The sequence below is a fragment of the Plodia interpunctella genome, chromosome 9, assembly GCF_027563975.2.
Source record: "Plodia interpunctella isolate USDA-ARS_2022_Savannah chromosome 9, ilPloInte3.2, whole genome shotgun sequence".
Taxonomy (NCBI): Eukaryota; Metazoa; Arthropoda; class Insecta; order Lepidoptera; family Pyralidae; genus Plodia; species Plodia interpunctella.
The window spans coordinates 6320567-6337112 of record NC_071302.1 but is presented as its reverse complement, the minus strand read 5'-3'; the positions used below and the strand labels follow the sequence as shown (position 1 = coordinate 6337112).

Genomic DNA, 16546 nt, shown 5'->3' with positions numbered 1-16546 from the left:
AAGTAAATTCAATGTTTGAAATAAAATGATGTATATTTTAAAACTAGCTTCCAGAATAGAATCAAAAATTATTTATTATCCTCAGTTTTAGTAAGTTACAAAATAACAAATTGCTTTTATAGACCAATCAATAAAAAGCCAAAGAGTTCAAAGCTTAACTAAAATGCAATGTGTCTTTTCATCATGGTTTTATTATAACTGTAAAAACCTTAATACATAATGTACTGTCAAGAGTTAAATATTAGCATTATCACTACATTCATTTCATTCAAGATCTGGTAAGTTTTCATCATCTGAATCACTCTCCAAGTCATCAAAGGAAGGCTTGTCGGGCTTATCACCGCCGGCGCCGCCGCCGCCCATAGACCGCAACATCTCCTCGAGGTCGTAAGCGTTGCCGGTGTCGCCTTCTTCATCATCATCCTCATCTCTCCATTTATTGAAATCTATTTTCAGGTAATGTGGCTTCTTTTTATCCTTGGTAAGGTTCGGCCAATATGAGGCGTCTTTCTTTTCTTTACGAAGCACCATTTCTATGCACCTCCCTTTATTTACAAAACCGCTATTTTCAGGAACCACTGCATCGTATAGCGGTATTGTGACCTCGTGCACTTTATTGTCTGGCACGTTGACGCCTTTGAAATAAACTGAGTCCTTTTCTATTTTAATAGTAGGATCTTTTGACTCCACGCTGAATGTGAGCAATATGTCTTCTTTACGTTGAGCCCATAATACAGGAGGTGGGACTGCTGCTTCGCCCGACATCTTAAATATTTGATTTTTCTATTGTATGATAAGACACCACGTGAAATAATTGATTTACTGCAGGCCAAAACTACAAATTCGGCACACAATTTGATATTCTATTCTTCAGTCACACCGACTCGCCGATTCATTTATGGAAACTGGGGTTACCATATAAAAAATATAATAAAAATATACACTACAATTTTTTTTAAAGACTTCAAGTTTTTGGTAAATTTTATTTTCGTAAAAATAAAAGGACTGCTGTGTTAATTATTCATGTATTTTATTTGATTCAACAAGAGAAATATTTTTTAACCGAATTTCCCTCTTAGACCATTCTAATATCTGTGCCTTAGAATCATTTAAATAGTGATGGTGTTGTAACATTTCTACCAAATAGCAAATTTCCATATAATGGTAATATTCGAGAAGTGTCAAAAAGTCAATATCTGTTCGAATACACGTACTAAAAATATGTTTTTATTAATTTGCTTCCAGAAAAATCTATATACGTTAGCTTCCAGAAAAATCTATTAAGTAGGTACACAGACATTTATTTTGGTTAGGTACATTTATCTATATATTTTTAATAAAAATGTGGTATGTAATTTTTTTTATTACCGTATTTGCTCTATTCATTTGTAGGTATGTATACTCACCGTAGATAGATTTTATCCTTTGTCAAAATGCTTTTTACACTGGGCCCCAAGACCATTACTTATTCCTTCCTAATATTTATATACTAGCGCCCTTGTAGAAAGTGCACAAATAACATCTACACAAACCAATATATGCACATTGAATTATCTGTCTTATCTGAGTGTGCCCCGTTTCTTCCCAGCCGCAAAGCGTTGGAGGTATACGGCTTTCCTACTTTGTCATCTCCACTTCGCAATGTCATGCGAATAATACAGTTGTATAAGAACATTACAAGTTAATAGAAGGCATGTTTTGGTTAATACCTCCTTGACCTTTGATACTGCCGCGCCCTTCTGATAACATGAAATTAGTGTATTTTAGGCACATATATATAGTATCAATATCTACCATACACTAGTATCAAAACGCATCTTGTAAGAAAAAGAAGAATAAATGTGGATGGCATGTAGGTATCTTGCATTATGTCTTTATGAGTGCGGGCTCCAGCATTATCTTTAGCTTCATGAGTACAGCGCAAGCACCAACTGGGTGAGCGGTCTTCGCATACTGGGAAGTTGAAGAAATTATAGTACTAAATATTAATAAAACAAAAGTCATATTTGAAAGTGTATTACAATAACAAATGAAGTGACTAGTTTAGATAACGACTTTATGGATCGGCACTATTTTTTACTTTTATAAAAATCACAGATAATATTAATTGCGAAACATTTCTTAAAATAATGTCGCTATATTAACATCAATATTAAAAACAACTTACGATTTAAAATGGATGGAAATTGGATATTTTGACTTCTTGTGCAATAAATATTATTTTTAATTTTAGCGTCGGTTTTCCATTTTAGATCCCTATTATACCGTAAATCAATGAAGAATAGACGAGCATAACTAAGGTGATTGCGACGTGGTCATTGTATTTCTTATATTATAGTTTAGAACCAATTAAAAAATATATTGCTTGCTGTTTTGAACGTCGCAATCACATTATTTAATTGAATGCAAACAGTTATTGTAGATTAGTCTAAGGCAACCAGTCTTCTACCAATTTACAGAATCTTAACTACGTACAAACTTACTACTGAAACACTTTAATTGGCAGATTGCCTTTTATATGATAAAAGATTTAGAAAATCATTTCACTTATACTATAAAAAAATCTAGCTTATACTTATGAAATAAAAAATACATTATTTTGAATAAAAAAGATTTGGCTATTTTTAAAAGTAAGACTATTTTAACCAATTTAAAATGAGTTCTCTACTCTACATTTTGAGTATAGTTTGAAAAGGATGAAAAAATACAAGAAGACTAAACATGTGCATACGCCTTATGCATAATTAGAATATAATTAACTGGCATACAAGTGAGTAAAATACTATTTAAAATTTATTGGTAAGTTCATCACTCAAAGATCGTTATCACTGTTAAATACCACTATTAAAATCTAATGAATAAACATCACAGACGGATTGTAAACATATAAATTCACACATTTCCAATGTAATTGGCAACAAAATGGAGAACATACATCATACAAGGCATTTTAAACAATATAATATTAAGATTATTTTTTTAAATATATTTAGATCGATTCTTTACATCTTTAGCAGTAGTCATGGAGTCATTGACGTCAACATATGATGAAGAATTATTTTCATATTTTGACCACTCAAAGTACCGACTACGAGTGCTTATTATATATTTATTACAATAAATATTGCAGTAGATATTGGCAGTTTCATTTAAATTTAAACCTCTGGTTGGAAGACAACGGTTTCTTTGACGAGCGTGTCCGCTTGCTGCCAACAACTTTGAGAACACGTGAATATTAGAACTGAGAGGAAGTGAAGATGTGAAATCGGCGTGTTGTGAGGGTGAAGCCGAAGTGTTTCCGCGAATTCGGGCACGAGTTGCAGTTCGCAGATGAGGGGGGAGGCGCAGCGGGGGCATTTAGAGGGGGAGGGGGCCTCGGGGGACGCGCTGGGCAGGGGGGCGCCCAGCAGCGGAGGCTCGTCACGGGAGTATCTGAAACAGTAGGTTGGAGATTAAAAAGAGTGCTAAAGGTTCATAAGGTCCCTAAGTGCAAGAGAGATAGACATTGATGAATGATTTGATCCAACGCGTCAGTTATTAATGTCAGTACCATGTCATGTCATACCATAAACAAATATTGATAACTCTCCTGTTACATAAGCTTCTACAATAATTAACCTTTTGCGTTTGTTAGAAAATTCGTTAGCGGTAGCCTTAGTGTAGGATTAAAGATATTTTTTGTGAATGTTCAGAGGAAAACTATACCATTTATCTTTATTTACATGTTTTGCGTGGCAGTTTGATCTTTTATATTATGCCAGCTCTTCACTACCGCGGATCAATACGCCAAAACTGGAGGATACGGCACACATTGCAAACTATGCAATGTTCTTGTTCATGGCATTTGTCTGAATTCGGCGATAGTCTGTAGCCGGCATTATGTTTCATAGGACAAATGGGACACACCGGGATGAGAGAGAGAGAGAGAGAGAGAGAGAGAGAGAGAGAGAGAGAGAGAGAGAGAGAGAGAGAGAGAGAGAGAGAGAGAGAGAGAGAGAGGTGATATAGTACCTGAGTATTTGATGCGGGTTGCGCCTCAACCGGCAGAGGAAGGCGTGCAGCAGGCGGTCGCCGTGCGCGGGCGCCGCGTCCTCGTACGCCTCCTCCTCCGCCGCGCCCGCCGCCTCCGCCCCCGCCCCCGCCCCCGCCCGGGGTCCCAGATCTGAAACCGATACCACACTTGATGAGATTCAGACAACGACGGCCTTCTTGGCGTAGTGGTCACCACGCCCGTCCGTTATATGGATTCCCAACGGGGGGTATTTATATCACCCGTTTCTGTGCGCGTTGTGTCCACTGGACCTGCTATACAAGCTTAGGGCTTAGTGTGGGCTGTTGAGTGTTCTCCAGTTATTTTAAAAAAACTGTTTTTTGATGACCAAGATGAGGACGAAACAGCTGCAGACAATGTGAAATACGTAACTTCATATTTGTTTAAGTACCTATATTTCCATATTTGTTATGTTTACAAAATAAATTATGTATATTAATAATTTTGATTTCCAAAATTTACAACCTAGTAGTAGAGGAGTGCTCAATTCAAGCTCTCTCTGTTTCGATTTTGAAATTCGACTGTAGGAACCACGTAAATAAGTTGGTTGACCATACTACTACTTTATTTATGTTACTTAACAAAAGTAGTTTACCATTTTCCCGTTTGTATTTGTTGAGCAGATCTGTAACTTTATCATCATTGTTGGATGTGGTCCTCCACTCCTCCTCCACATAAATATATTTAGGAATAAATTGCATCGACCCACATATTAGTCGACTCCTTACATCGGGCGGCAACTCTGCTGTCTACAATGAATATAAATATTTTATTAAATCACATTTACTATGAGATTATTTAATTATAGACCATTTAATATATAAAAATAACGTTTTTTTTATTTGTCACTACCAGTAACTGTACTATGGCGTAGTGGTCGCCTATCTGCTATTTGAAGGTCCTGAGTTTGATTCCCAACCCAGGTAAATATTTGTACTTGTGATCACAGATATTTGTTTATTGTCTGTCAGATTGTGTGGATTGGGTCCTTATTTAAGTGGAGAAAAATATGATCCTCACTTGATGTAACAAAGCTTGGATGTCATTAGATGGAGCAGTGGGCGTGTCCACAATCACCAGCCCCGGCTCATCGCCGCCTTCCAGCTCGGCCGCCGCGGCGGGGACGCCTATCGCACCCACAGCTCCTAAAGATTGTAATTGATTTCAAATTAGTAGATAAGCACTAGATTATAGGAGAAATTGAATAAGTGAATATCTGTACATTCTTTTAAAAAATTAATTCACCTACATTAAAGAATTTATATTTGTTTTCATGAGTATCAACAGAAAATGTCTGATGAAATTGACATAATACATACCTTGTACTGGTGACATGTTAGCATTATGTGCATCAAACATTTGAAGGTTACCCAAAGCCTGCTCCACAGATTCCAGTTCCAAAGAGTTGCTTTCATCATCTTCATCAGAATTCCTGAATGAGTTAAAGAACAAAATAAACAAAATTATTTAACTATATTTTTATTTTATTTATTAGTTCGAAGAAGGAAGAGATCTTCATCTGAAAAATTATTATTTATTTATTTTTGAGATTTGGAAAGTTGTAGTTCAGATATATCAGAACTAATATTAAAACTTTACCTTTAGGGCTTGTATCTTTACTGATTGGGCTATTGCTGTTACGATACCCAAGTAGCAGTGATACCAACTTGTTTTTGAGTTAATTCTATCTATAATCATATTCCTCATCAATGAGGGTGTATCAATTGACATGTAAAAAATAATAACACCTTGACAGTGTTAATACAGTTGTTGTCATTAACTTTTACGGTTCACAACACTAGCCATTATTAAATTAATTCTATGCAAATTGTACCCTTTGGTAGATGAAAAAAAAAATTAAAATAATATTGTGACACCTTTGCATAGCAATATTGCAGGCACTAAAAGCATTGTCAATATTCATAACATTGCCGTTTGCTGTATCTCCATTGTCATTCTCATCCCACTCATCAGCTCCACTGCACCATGACGAGTTTGTGTCACAACTCGGCATAGCAACCATTGTGTTCGAGTCTGTACTTGAATCTTGAATTTGACTTCGAACACATAGCCAACTGAAAATTTTGATTTTATTTTTACTTTGGTTCTCAATTGTTGTTAGAAATGCTTACAGTATCATAAAAATAAAAAATGGTCTGTGTCTATCATTATTTTTATCTCACCTTTCTGATTGAATCCAGCAATTGGGACTGATACAAGCAAATACATATAATGTACGATGGTAAATGGAATGTTCAATCGGCGCGTAACACTGTACGATCAATAATCTGTGCAAACCGCACAATGGGCATTTCGAAGGAGGATGTATATTTGCCAATGGAGGCCAATCCTGAAAAATAAATAATAATATACAGCAATTTTCTTTAAAAATCACATTTTGCCTTTTTTACTTACTGGTAAACCACCGATTTTATTGACTGTGTAATTCAGTAGTGATTGCGTTTTATCATTAATGATTTCTTCTTCATATCCCAGATAAATTTTGCCTTGCAGTTTCGCCATAATTATTCATAAAATAATATTTTTCAATATTTTAATTCAATAATAAAAAACACCGATTTTCCGAAAATCTTGAATGAAAATTGGGGTTGGGGTTGCTATTTGCTATATTTTTTTTTCTGAACTGAAATGATTTTATTATTTCATTTATGAAGAAGGGTAGATCATTAATTTATGTAATTAGGTATAGGTATTATTAATAAAAAAGAATCACACTTTAAGCTAATAATCACACTTTATGTTTTATCTTTTTCTGTCAATATCAAATATTATGAAGTGCGATAGTGACAAAACATATTTTAATGTATTAAAACTTTTTTATGAGTAACGGGGTAAATAAAACATTATAATGATGAGAAAATGTGTTTCTTTGAACTAATTTTAAGTAAGTTATTCAGAAAAATAAATCTGAGAACGAAGAACAGATTATTGCAACGTGCAACCCTGATTGTCACATCTGACATATGCACCTTGTAATGCACCACACACCATATATAATGACAGTGATGACAGATTAATGACAAAGACAGATTGTCAGTTGTCAGCATTGCCAACAACGCAAACGGTAAGAAATGATCGTACCAACATTGTATCAAAATGGCAAACAGAAAAACAAGAAGTCAAGATATATACTTATAAAATTAAATTTTAATTAATAATATATTTTTTTAAACATTCATTACAATGATTTAATTATATTTTAAACACATATATACAATATAATCGATACGCAAATTACAAGCAAAAGTAATGGCAAATCACAGTACATACAATAGACGGAAACGTAAATTATATCTACACCGAAACCTTCCTCAGGAATCAATTGGCGAAAACCGCATGAAAATCAGTGCAGTAGTTTTTGAGTTTATCACATCAGACGGACAGACGCGGCAAAAAACTTTGTTTTATAATAAAATATAGGGAAGGATGATTTTTGCACTTAGATTGGGAGGATACTTAGATTTAAAAGGGAGGGATTTGGACTAGATGTCAAAGGGTTAAATTTTTTTATTAAACTTAATTTTTCGTTAAAAAACATTCTTCAACGTAGGTCTGCCATTGCAATTCACAACACCATATAAGGTGGTCAATTTTTGCCAGTAGGTAACGTCACAGAATATATAAACAGTAGGAACACTTTGGAAAAGCCATTATTAATTTGATTAGTCATAAGTAAGCCTTGAAAGTATTTCATTGAACTTATTTGGGTAGTTAAAAATTATGCAGTAAATTTCGAAATGAATCTTCAAATTTGAGACCGATCAGACAACTACTCAAATAGGAAAAGGTTATTGCAAAAAATTGGTCACCTAAATGTCACCAACATTACCCCAACTAGGTGAATACCTATGGAGTTAATACTAACTAGGTACCTATGCCGAATTTATTTACCGAATGTTTTTGTTTGTAAGACAAATTTGTTTCTCAAATCTGTTAAATAAATTTGTAACCTATTATATTTAGGTACCTATCAGTAGAATCAATCTGGACAAATAGGCAGCTAGTTCACACTCCATATCTATTAATTATGGTAGCAGAGCGTAGTTTAGAACTACGGAAGAAAGAAAATAATCAACAAAGGAAGAATAAGACAGAGTTTTAATTTAGAAATATATTATATATATTATATATATAATATTCATAGGAAAGATTTTTAAGGAGAGTGACGGTTGTGTTTTTATAATAATCGTCATAGCAACGAGATTGTCTCTGATTTATATTTTTAGAGCATTAAGCCTTCTTTAACAATATCCACTATAAAATACCTACCTACCTGGCAAGGCTAGGATAATGTAATTTTCTAGACCCTCACAAAGTAAAAAAACAGTAGGTATGTAATAAAGTTGTGGCTCCTGAAAAGTTTATTTCTTTTAAAATTAAATGGTATACCCAATGGTACCAATGGTATACACAATGGTATACCTAATCCAAGTAGGTCAGACAAAATTATGTAGATCATTGGTTGTACGTAGATATCAGATTAAGCTGAATAATGGCTCTAAGTTAATTGATGTCCATTTGTTTATCTACCTAAATTTATTCATTCTAGTTTATTTTGCAGCTATTTTTAACCATAGGTACTTAGGTACTTTAAAGGGAACTTACTCTAAGTTACAGCCGCTATATTTATATATAGCATAGCTTTAATTTATTCTCACGAGATCAAGTTAAAGCAGAATCTTAATCGCATTTAGAGAAAATTACTTTGAATTCATGATCAGTTCACGTTATTACGTTGCAACCTAGGAGTAAGGCCTGCCTCTTTCAAAAACACAGTTACCGTTTGACCTGCATCCTGGCGATTTCTTGACCATATTAAGATTTTTATGGAGCGGTCATTGCCCAACGATACGCATACGTAAACTTGTGTGGGAGACCCAACTTGTGAGCCGACAATACATTTTCTTCCACGACAGATATTCACCGGTTATCTTGGCGAGAAGTAGCCAACACTGACTTGTTAGTTAATAAACACGTTCATTTTGAGTTTGTGTTAATCGAAGACATGGAGTCTGTTAAAAAATTATATATTTGCGCTGTAGTTCTGGTACGTAAATTAGAAATAATCTAAGTCATACCTGGTAAAAATAGTGGTACAAAAAAAAACGATATTTCCGGTTACATTTTAGGATATGACGCCCCAAAGCCTTTCTTAAAAATAAAAAAATATTTTAGATCTCTTTGATTAACGGCGAACGCTCGATTATCCCTCGTGATGATTTAACTAAAAACACATATTTTGAGTGGCAAATCATGTATTTGATCAGGTAGTCCTGCTGGCTGTTCCTCTATCAGCGCAAGTGAGACCCTCTCGCTGTCCTACCAACAAGATAGCGCCACATAGAAGAGTTCCAAACTGGCAGACCAGAATCCGAGGTCGGACCTTCGGAGGAGCATTCATAGACTTGCTGTCTCACGACGGGGTGAGGCCTCAGGAGCTCCCACAAAATAATCTGCAAGAGAAACCTCAAGAGGACGATCCAGATGATTGCGGAGACATAGAAGATTATGATGAAAACGATTTGAGCTTAGGTACTTACCTAAGTTTAATACCTATATGATTTTTTAAAATATCTATATGAATTTTAAAGTCGGAAACGTGCATGTCTATATGAATTTTAAAATCGGAAACGTGCATGTCTATATGAATTTTAAAATCGGAAACGTGCATGTAGGTAAATACTCTACTATTACTCGTAAATTAAATAGTTTTACGCAGAACATAGGTAATTTTTTTCACCAACAAACATCTAAAGTAAACTACTTATTTCCTCTGGTCGATAGAATAAAAAACATGGCCTGTGTGGAATGGGGTAGATTAAAAAATACATCAAAATTTACTTTGTAATAACTTCCAATTTTTTTAACAAGTAAAAAATCGTCTTTGTTTTGTTAACTAAATATACCTAGCAGATGAAATATAAACTTTCGCATACTTTTTCGCAGTAACGCAGAAACTACACAAAAGGCAAGGCAAGCAGCACCAGCGCTTCTTCTTCAACCTGTTCAACAAGCCTTCGGATACTCTGACGACGAGGACGCGGCCTCCGACCACGTCTTCCCTGCCTCCCGCCCTCCCCCCTCTGCCGTCATATTCGGCAGTCTCCCCCTTCTGGTCAGGGGGCTTGTTCGGAAGTAACCCCTATCGCCCGCCACGACCTGAGAATCCATCAGGTAAATTTTTTCATCGACTATGCTAGGAATGGACGTGGCGTGTGGTCCCGCCCTAGAATAGGACCACTCCAAATCCTCCTGTGAATGTCATCGGCTATTAAGGGACACATGACTTAACAGTTGATAGGCCACAATAGCACCTCCAAAGAGGGTTGACGTTAGACCGACAGCCGGCTGTAAAAGCATAGCCAAATCTTTAAAATCGAATGATCGTATTTCTTTAGTCTTCGCTATAAATTGATAAAAACGTGATGGTGGCGCTATTGTGCCCTAGTCATAAGTTTATCCTTCGATTTTCTGTTTCTAGATAGCATCAAACCTGTCCATGAGCATGAAGCATCAGAGAGCCAGACCACCTACTGGCCAAGCCTAGTCGGGGGTCCCCTTGGGAACATAGTAGGTGCCTCACCAGCCATACCCACCTTCACAGCCGCTGCAATAACGACTCCGGGCACCCACACAACTGGAACCAATCCACTAAGATATACTCGACGTCCTAGGCCCACATATCCAAACAGTGGAAACACAGTTGTAAGATCGTTTGTAGATTTGTTCATTTAAAATAAACTTCTTGAAATTACGAGTAACATTCGTTGATCATCTTTGCATAACACATGGAATTGACCTTTCATTGTTTTATGTCGTCACAAAATGGCAAATAATTCAAGCGTAACCTTCGCAGAAAATATCAAGCGTTAACCTTTCGTCGTCATTCTGAAAGTGTCTTAAGACGTGAACACAGGAACTTTAGCTAGGATACATTTGCAAGGAATTTCGCTAGACTTCCCATATTATCGTGACTAATTAATCAAATACCATCTACCTACGTAGTATTGAGTGTTGTGTAGTAATGGAAAACGCGTGACAGTCTCCACTTAAGGACCTGAGGCTCGAGGCACGTGTCTGTATTTTGAGCCATTTTAATTCATTAGATCATTATATATATTGGTGATATCACCGACGACGGCTAGGTCTGAAATGTAAAATTTAGCGCGGCAAAAGTGTGAGTGAGACTCGCGGAGTGGTTGTGTGGTTTTTTTGTTGTTCTACACCCTCAACATGTCTAGTGCAATTTTGAGTGCAATTGCAGCGGTAATATTATATGCATTGATTTGTATAAACGGAGGTGAGCTTTTTTAAATTATTTTATTATGTGACACTTCTTACTTTTATTAATTTATATATAAGTACGTTTTATTTAATGTGTGAATTCATAAATTACCTTTGTTTGTCTACTCATTTATCACATAGATCATTGCATCGATCAGTAATCATAGATATCTTGTGCCAAAATTAAACGATACGTAAGTTGACAATTTATTTTTGTTGGCTTTGACTATCTATGTACACTTTATATGTATAACATTAACATATAACAAGTTACCTAGGTATTTTTATATTTATTATTACTATATATTTGATATATGCAATTAATTATTTAAAAAACTGTTAAAAAAATCTAAAAAGATTTTATACAAACCACCAGCTCGCTATAAGAGGCGGGAAATTATTTTCTTGTAAGGCCCTTGTAAATTAAACTTTTCATTAACAAACTAATTTACTTGTGAAGTCAGTTATATACGTAAATGTAGGTACTTAGAAAAAAATTACCCATTATATTTGTAGGTAAATAGAGTAGAAAATTAAAAAAAAAACACCTGTAACCAAATATTTCTATGTAATTTGCGATACCCTACTTATAGCGAATTATCGGTGCAAAAAATTGATCTATCTAGCTAGATAGCTGTGATTGTGACTGTCTTTCAAGTAAATACAAATAAATGTATACCTGTAATAAAATGGGTATACGGCTTTTTTTGCATAATTTATTCACATATTCCGAAATAAATTTAAAGCAAGTAAGTACCTATCTAAAAATTAAACAAAAAACATATTCGAGATCCTCAAAACACTGGATCTAAGGTTGGTAATGTGGATTTTTAATTTTGTTGTGGTGTGGTTATATTTTATTTCAGATACTTATTTTACTACTTGTTCTTCTCTAGACCTATCTATCGATTTTTACATCTAAAGAAACCAATTGGTTTAGTAGTTCCGGAGTGATGTTTGTATTGATTGATAGGATAGTGAGGACCAAGTGTATTTTTATAGAGATTGTTCACTAATTTTAATTCTACCGGTCAAAAGCGAGTTAGACTTTCAATGTGTAAAGAGAAAAAAAATTGAAGAAAAAAAAAAACAAAAATACCTATTGTAGGTAAGTAGTTATTTCGTTAATTTGTTGTAGAAATAGAAACGAATCCTTATCTAGAAGCTCTAAAGGCAAGGCCATGGGAGAGCGTGCAGGATTACGTTATGGTCAGGCCAGGGGCATATATGTTTTATTGGCTTTACTACGCCGACGGCACCAGCGTGGGCGCGGATGACAAGCCTCTCATTATATGGATACAAGGAGGGCCCGGCCTAGCTGCGAGCATCGTTGCAAATTTTGGGGAAATTGGACCGCTCGATATGGACTTCCAACCACGAAATCACACTTGGGTAGGTATGTTGCTCAACTCTATGTAACGCTTAGCGATTAACAAAGTTTTCCGGAATCAGTCTTCTTCTTGGAATTTATATCATCTAATGTATTATCATATCATAGGGTCGCCTCCAGTAGGGAAATAATATAGCCATGACAAACCCAAAGAGTGCTTGAGGTACCTGAATGTGTTCAAGGATGATATGTGTGCCAATGATGTGACGACAAAAGATGGCAAAAATTATAGGGAAGTGGAGAAGAAGTAACAAAGCGGTCTCTGAGACCCGGGAAAACACTGAGATTAGACAGAGAGCAACATAGTTTCTGAATTGTTATAACCTCGTGTCATATTTTATTTCAGGTGAAGGGAAGGAATTTGTTGTTAATAGACCATCCCGTTGGGACTGGTTTTAGCTATGTCAAAAATAACTCACTGCTTGTAAAAAATGATAAGGAAATTGGTAAGAATATATTAACTACGAAATAAATAATTTATAACAAAATCGCACAAGATATCTATGCTAGTCTACACTACTCAAGTAGTGTCAGAGTGAAAAAAAACTTCCCTATGGAACAACTATACCTAGTTGAGCAACAAAACAACACACACAGGAACTTTTCTACTTTTCCCGAATTTTATGATAAACTCAACGGGAAGTAACCTATTTGTGATTCCGCTATAAAATCGCAAATTGAGACAATGGTCATATCTCTTGATTTTGCGTTGACTTATAAGTTTATTTTTTTTTTATTTAGCTGAAAGAAACCGTAGATCATGACTGACAGAATATAGACAACGACGTTATTACATATGGGTTTCGTTTATACCTATTATTGAGACATGGAACCCTAAGAATGTAAATAAGGTGTAAAATTAATTAAATCAGTAAGAAATATAATGAGACAATAAAGTTTGTAGCATTAAGTAGCACGTAGCGATTAGGATCTGTCGAGCATCTTTGCAAGTTGAGACTTGTGGGAAAGATGTTAATAACGTAATGAGACAATCACCATTGTTGCATCTTCCAGCTGTTGACCTCACCAAGGCTGTAAAAGCGTTTTTTAGAAGGCATAAAGAATTTCGCAATACGCCCACATATATTTTCGGACAAAGTTATGGAGGGAAAATGTGTCCACGGGTAGCATTTTATCTACATACGGTAAGTTTGCTATGCATAGGAGGCATTTGATATGCTAGGAGTTCCCCTTTAATGAAAAATTTAGATAGATAACAAATAAGAACGTATTGGTCATGAAAATTTGGGTATTAAATTAAACTTAAATTACTGGCGAAATAATTGTAAATATTGAGGTAATAATGGGTTAATTCATCGATATCGATGTTGGATTAAAGTGTGAAATTGTTGAAATTGCTACACAGATTGCAGATTGTAATTACAGAAGGTGCAAAGTTGCTGTTAAAGTTCATAATGTTACATTAGTATAATAAAGGAATCCTAAATAATGTATAGTGACAGCATAGTATCTGAGAGTAAATACCGAACGATCTTTAACATTTTTAATTTATGTAATAACTTACTCGCCCTACGTCGACGACGTCGACGTCGTCATGTGGGAATTATAAACAAAAGTGAATTAATTCATTTCAGGCCATACAGAGAAAGCGTTTGAAAATGAATTTTAAAGGAATTGGTATCGGTAGCGCTTGGGTGGATCCGAAAGAAAGCACAATGATGTTTCCAGAATTCATGTACATGATGGTAAGCAAATGTCGAGCACTTTATACTACTTATTAAAATTTTTATAAATACTGGTTCTTCAGTTCGGGTGCTACGAATCATAGACTGTGTGACCTGTGTCTGTCACAGTTAGAAAGATAAAGCACATTTCCATCTATCCATGTTATATGGCAATGTTATAAAAGTCAATGGCAGGTTAAATCGAAGGATTTTTAATTGTTAAGCAATTAAGTACTATTCAAAAACATGAGTTACTAACTGGTTATTTCTAGGGCATTATAGACCAGATCACATATCTGAAAAGTATGGAAGTAACGAAAAAATTCAACAACGCCATGAACAAAAAGGAATATGTTCAGGCGGACAAGTGGTATAATCTGCTTTTCACAACCATAGTGACGGAAATAGGAGGTTATGAGGCGAATTTCTACAACATTAACCGAGAGAAAACAGAGGCTGCCTTAGAGAGATTCGATGTTCAAGTAAACAGATATGTAAAGCCAGTGTTGCCAGTAAATCAAAGCATAGAATACTCATATACATCGGCACTTGTTTTTGACAATTTGAACATAAGTTTTCTATTCCCAACGACTAAGTTCTGTAAGTAGTTATTTATGTAACGACCTGTTTTTCTTAATTATGTAATATGGCTAAATTGTTTTTTTGCCAACCAAGTGACAACCTATAGTTTTATTTTAATTTCAGTAGAGTTTCTTCTAAATACGACGGATTTGAAAATTGCTGTTTATAACGGAAATTTGGATGTCATCACATCGTTAGCTGGTAAACCTACGTTTTAATTTCATTTAAAAGTAATTTATGCATGAACCAAAATAATTAAAATGTTTAGAGAGGTTATTTTTGCAGGAGCATCAAATTGGATTCACAAATTAAAATGGTACGGAGCAGAAGAGTTCAGGCACGCAAAAAGGCTCCCTATAAATGGGGAGAAAAATTGTTACTACAAAACGGCAAATCAATTAAGTTTCTGGTCTGTTTTCCGAGCAGGACATTGGGTGAGTTCTAATATAGTTAAATAATTATCTACAGAAAAAATATATTATAATATGTTGGTCCACTAAAGACTCAGAATAATTAAAAACCATATTTATATGTTGAAAGTGATCAGACCAATAACGTTTAAATTTAGCGTTGTCATTCGTCCATTCAGCAATATAAAATATGGATTCACTTTCCAGATTCCAGAAGACAACCCCGAGGCGATGGCGCATATATTAGACACAATGTTAGATTAATAATAATTTTAAATAAATATTATTTAAATATGAATTTCCGTTTATTCAAAGAATACGTCATTGATAAAATAAAGACGACATAATATTTTTTTTTATATTATCTAATTTGATGACTAGTTGCAAACTATATAGGTAATAAGTATTTTTCCTTACATAGCAAATAAAAAGCGAAAGTATTTAATTTCAATATCTATATATTGTACACGATAAATTATAGCACAATTTACACATATTTACATTTGAATATTGTTAACAATTCATATTTATACAAAACATTTCGAGCATCCACTAAATATGTACAATTCAATAATATATTTAAAATTACATACATGTCATAATTGTAATGCCATTTTTACCTATACGATTATTCATTATTAATCGTAAGAACTAAAATCGGTCAACATATGTAATAAATTCTATATAACAACTTCATATTAATTTAAACATTACAGTCTTAAGTAATTACATAAATATTTACCACTTACCTTCATATATGACGGAGATCGTTATACATATAAGGAATATATATATAGAGCTATTTTATAAAATTCTCGTCATTTTTATACTCATTTTGAAATAATAACTAGGCACTATTAATTTTATTACTATTACTTTAACTTTAGCGTTCAGTCCAAACGATTATTTTATAATAAACAAGTTTATTTATTTAAATATTTAAAATATATTTAATACATTTTCCTATCATATACATTATGTTTCGTTGCAAAATATTTTGTATTTAAACGGTATACCGTTTAATAAAACCACTCAAGACATGCCTCCACGGAATATTTTGTAATTGGTCTAAAATATATTTATTTATATTATACAAATTTATGTGTCTATGATTAAATTATCC

The 16546-nt window shown here is 34.3% G+C and overlaps 4 protein-coding genes across 5 annotated transcripts; 2 read left to right on the top strand and 2 right to left on the bottom strand.

Annotated features, from left to right (window-relative positions):
• Positions 1-171: 171 nt before the first annotated feature.
• Positions 172-903, bottom strand: LOC128672366 (prostaglandin E synthase 3 homolog). The gene has a single exon (XM_053749470.1). The coding sequence runs from the start codon at positions 763-765 to the stop codon at positions 265-267; it is 501 nt and encodes a 166-aa protein (XP_053605445.1). The 5' UTR covers positions 766-903; the 3' UTR covers positions 172-264.
• Positions 904-2000: 1097 nt separating this feature from the next.
• On the bottom strand, positions 2001-6753 carry trus (toys are us). Its single transcript, XM_053749777.1, has 8 exons — positions 6467-6753; positions 6235-6401; positions 5929-6126; positions 5371-5483; positions 5072-5196; positions 4647-4800; positions 4012-4162; positions 2001-3432 (listed from the first exon to the last, which is right to left on the bottom strand). Exons 1-8 carry the CDS (start codon positions 6572-6574, stop codon positions 3156-3158), a joined length of 1293 nt encoding a protein of 430 aa, XP_053605752.1. The 5' UTR covers positions 6575-6753; the 3' UTR covers positions 2001-3155.
• A 1912-nt stretch (positions 6754-8665) lies between these two features.
• On the top strand, positions 8666-11372 carry LOC128672348 (uncharacterized). The gene is made up of 4 exons (XM_053749447.2): positions 8666-9119; positions 9340-9604; positions 10019-10246; positions 10554-11372. The coding sequence occupies exons 1-4, from the start codon at positions 9078-9080 to the stop codon at positions 10805-10807; spliced, it is 789 nt and encodes a 262-aa protein (XP_053605422.1). The 5' UTR covers positions 8666-9077; the 3' UTR covers positions 10808-11372.
• On the top strand, positions 11232-15721 carry LOC128672346 (retinoid-inducible serine carboxypeptidase-like). 2 transcript variants are annotated; one of them, XM_053749445.2, is made up of 9 exons: positions 11232-11372; positions 12495-12748; positions 13093-13192; positions 13761-13891; positions 14342-14452; positions 14704-15031; positions 15137-15214; positions 15299-15447; positions 15631-15721. In XM_053749445.2, exons 1-9 carry the CDS (start codon positions 11306-11308, stop codon positions 15685-15687), a joined length of 1275 nt encoding a protein of 424 aa, XP_053605420.1. In that variant the 5' UTR covers positions 11232-11305; the 3' UTR covers positions 15688-15721. The 2 variants fall into 2 exon arrangements, with proteins under 2 accessions (XP_053605420.1, XP_053605421.1); XM_053749446.2 differs by lacking the exon at positions 11232-11372 and adding an exon at positions 11813-12105.
• Positions 15722-16546: the final 825 nt, after the last annotated feature.

Bases quoted from the DNA above. Each gene is read 5' to 3' on its own strand.
- LOC128672348 (XM_053749447.2), top strand. From the start codon at position 9,078: ATGGAGTCTGTTAAAAAATTATATATTTGCGCTGTAGTTCTG. The intron at 9,120-9,339 runs GTACGTAAATTA...GTATTTGATCAG, and splicing joins ATATTTGCGCTGTAGTTCTG to GTAGTCCTGCTGGCTGTTCC. The intron at 9,605-10,018 runs GTACTTACCTAA...ACTTTTTCGCAG, and splicing joins TGAAAACGATTTGAGCTTAG to TAACGCAGAAACTACACAAA.
- trus (XM_053749777.1), bottom strand. From the start codon at position 6,574: ATGGCGAAACTGCAAGGCAAAATTTATCTGGGATATGAAGAAGAAATC. The intron at 6,127-6,234 runs GTGAGATAAAAA...CAAAATTTTCAG, and splicing joins TGCTGGATTCAATCAGAAAG to TTGGCTATGTGTTCGAAGTC. The intron at 4,801-5,071 runs GTGAGGATCATA...TATTCATTGTAG, and splicing joins TCCAAGCTTTGTTACATCAA to ACAGCAGAGTTGCCGCCCGA.
- LOC128672366 (XM_053749470.1), bottom strand. From the start codon at position 765: ATGTCGGGCGAAGCAGCAGTCCCACCTCCTGTATTATGGGCTCAACGT.
- LOC128672346 (XM_053749445.2), top strand. From the start codon at position 11,306: ATGTCTAGTGCAATTTTGAGTGCAATTGCAGCGGTAATATTATATGCA. The intron at 13,892-14,341 runs GTAAGTTTGCTA...AATTCATTTCAG, and splicing joins TAGCATTTTATCTACATACG to GCCATACAGAGAAAGCGTTT. The intron at 15,215-15,298 runs GTAAACCTACGT...TTATTTTTGCAG, and splicing joins TGTCATCACATCGTTAGCTG to GAGCATCAAATTGGATTCAC.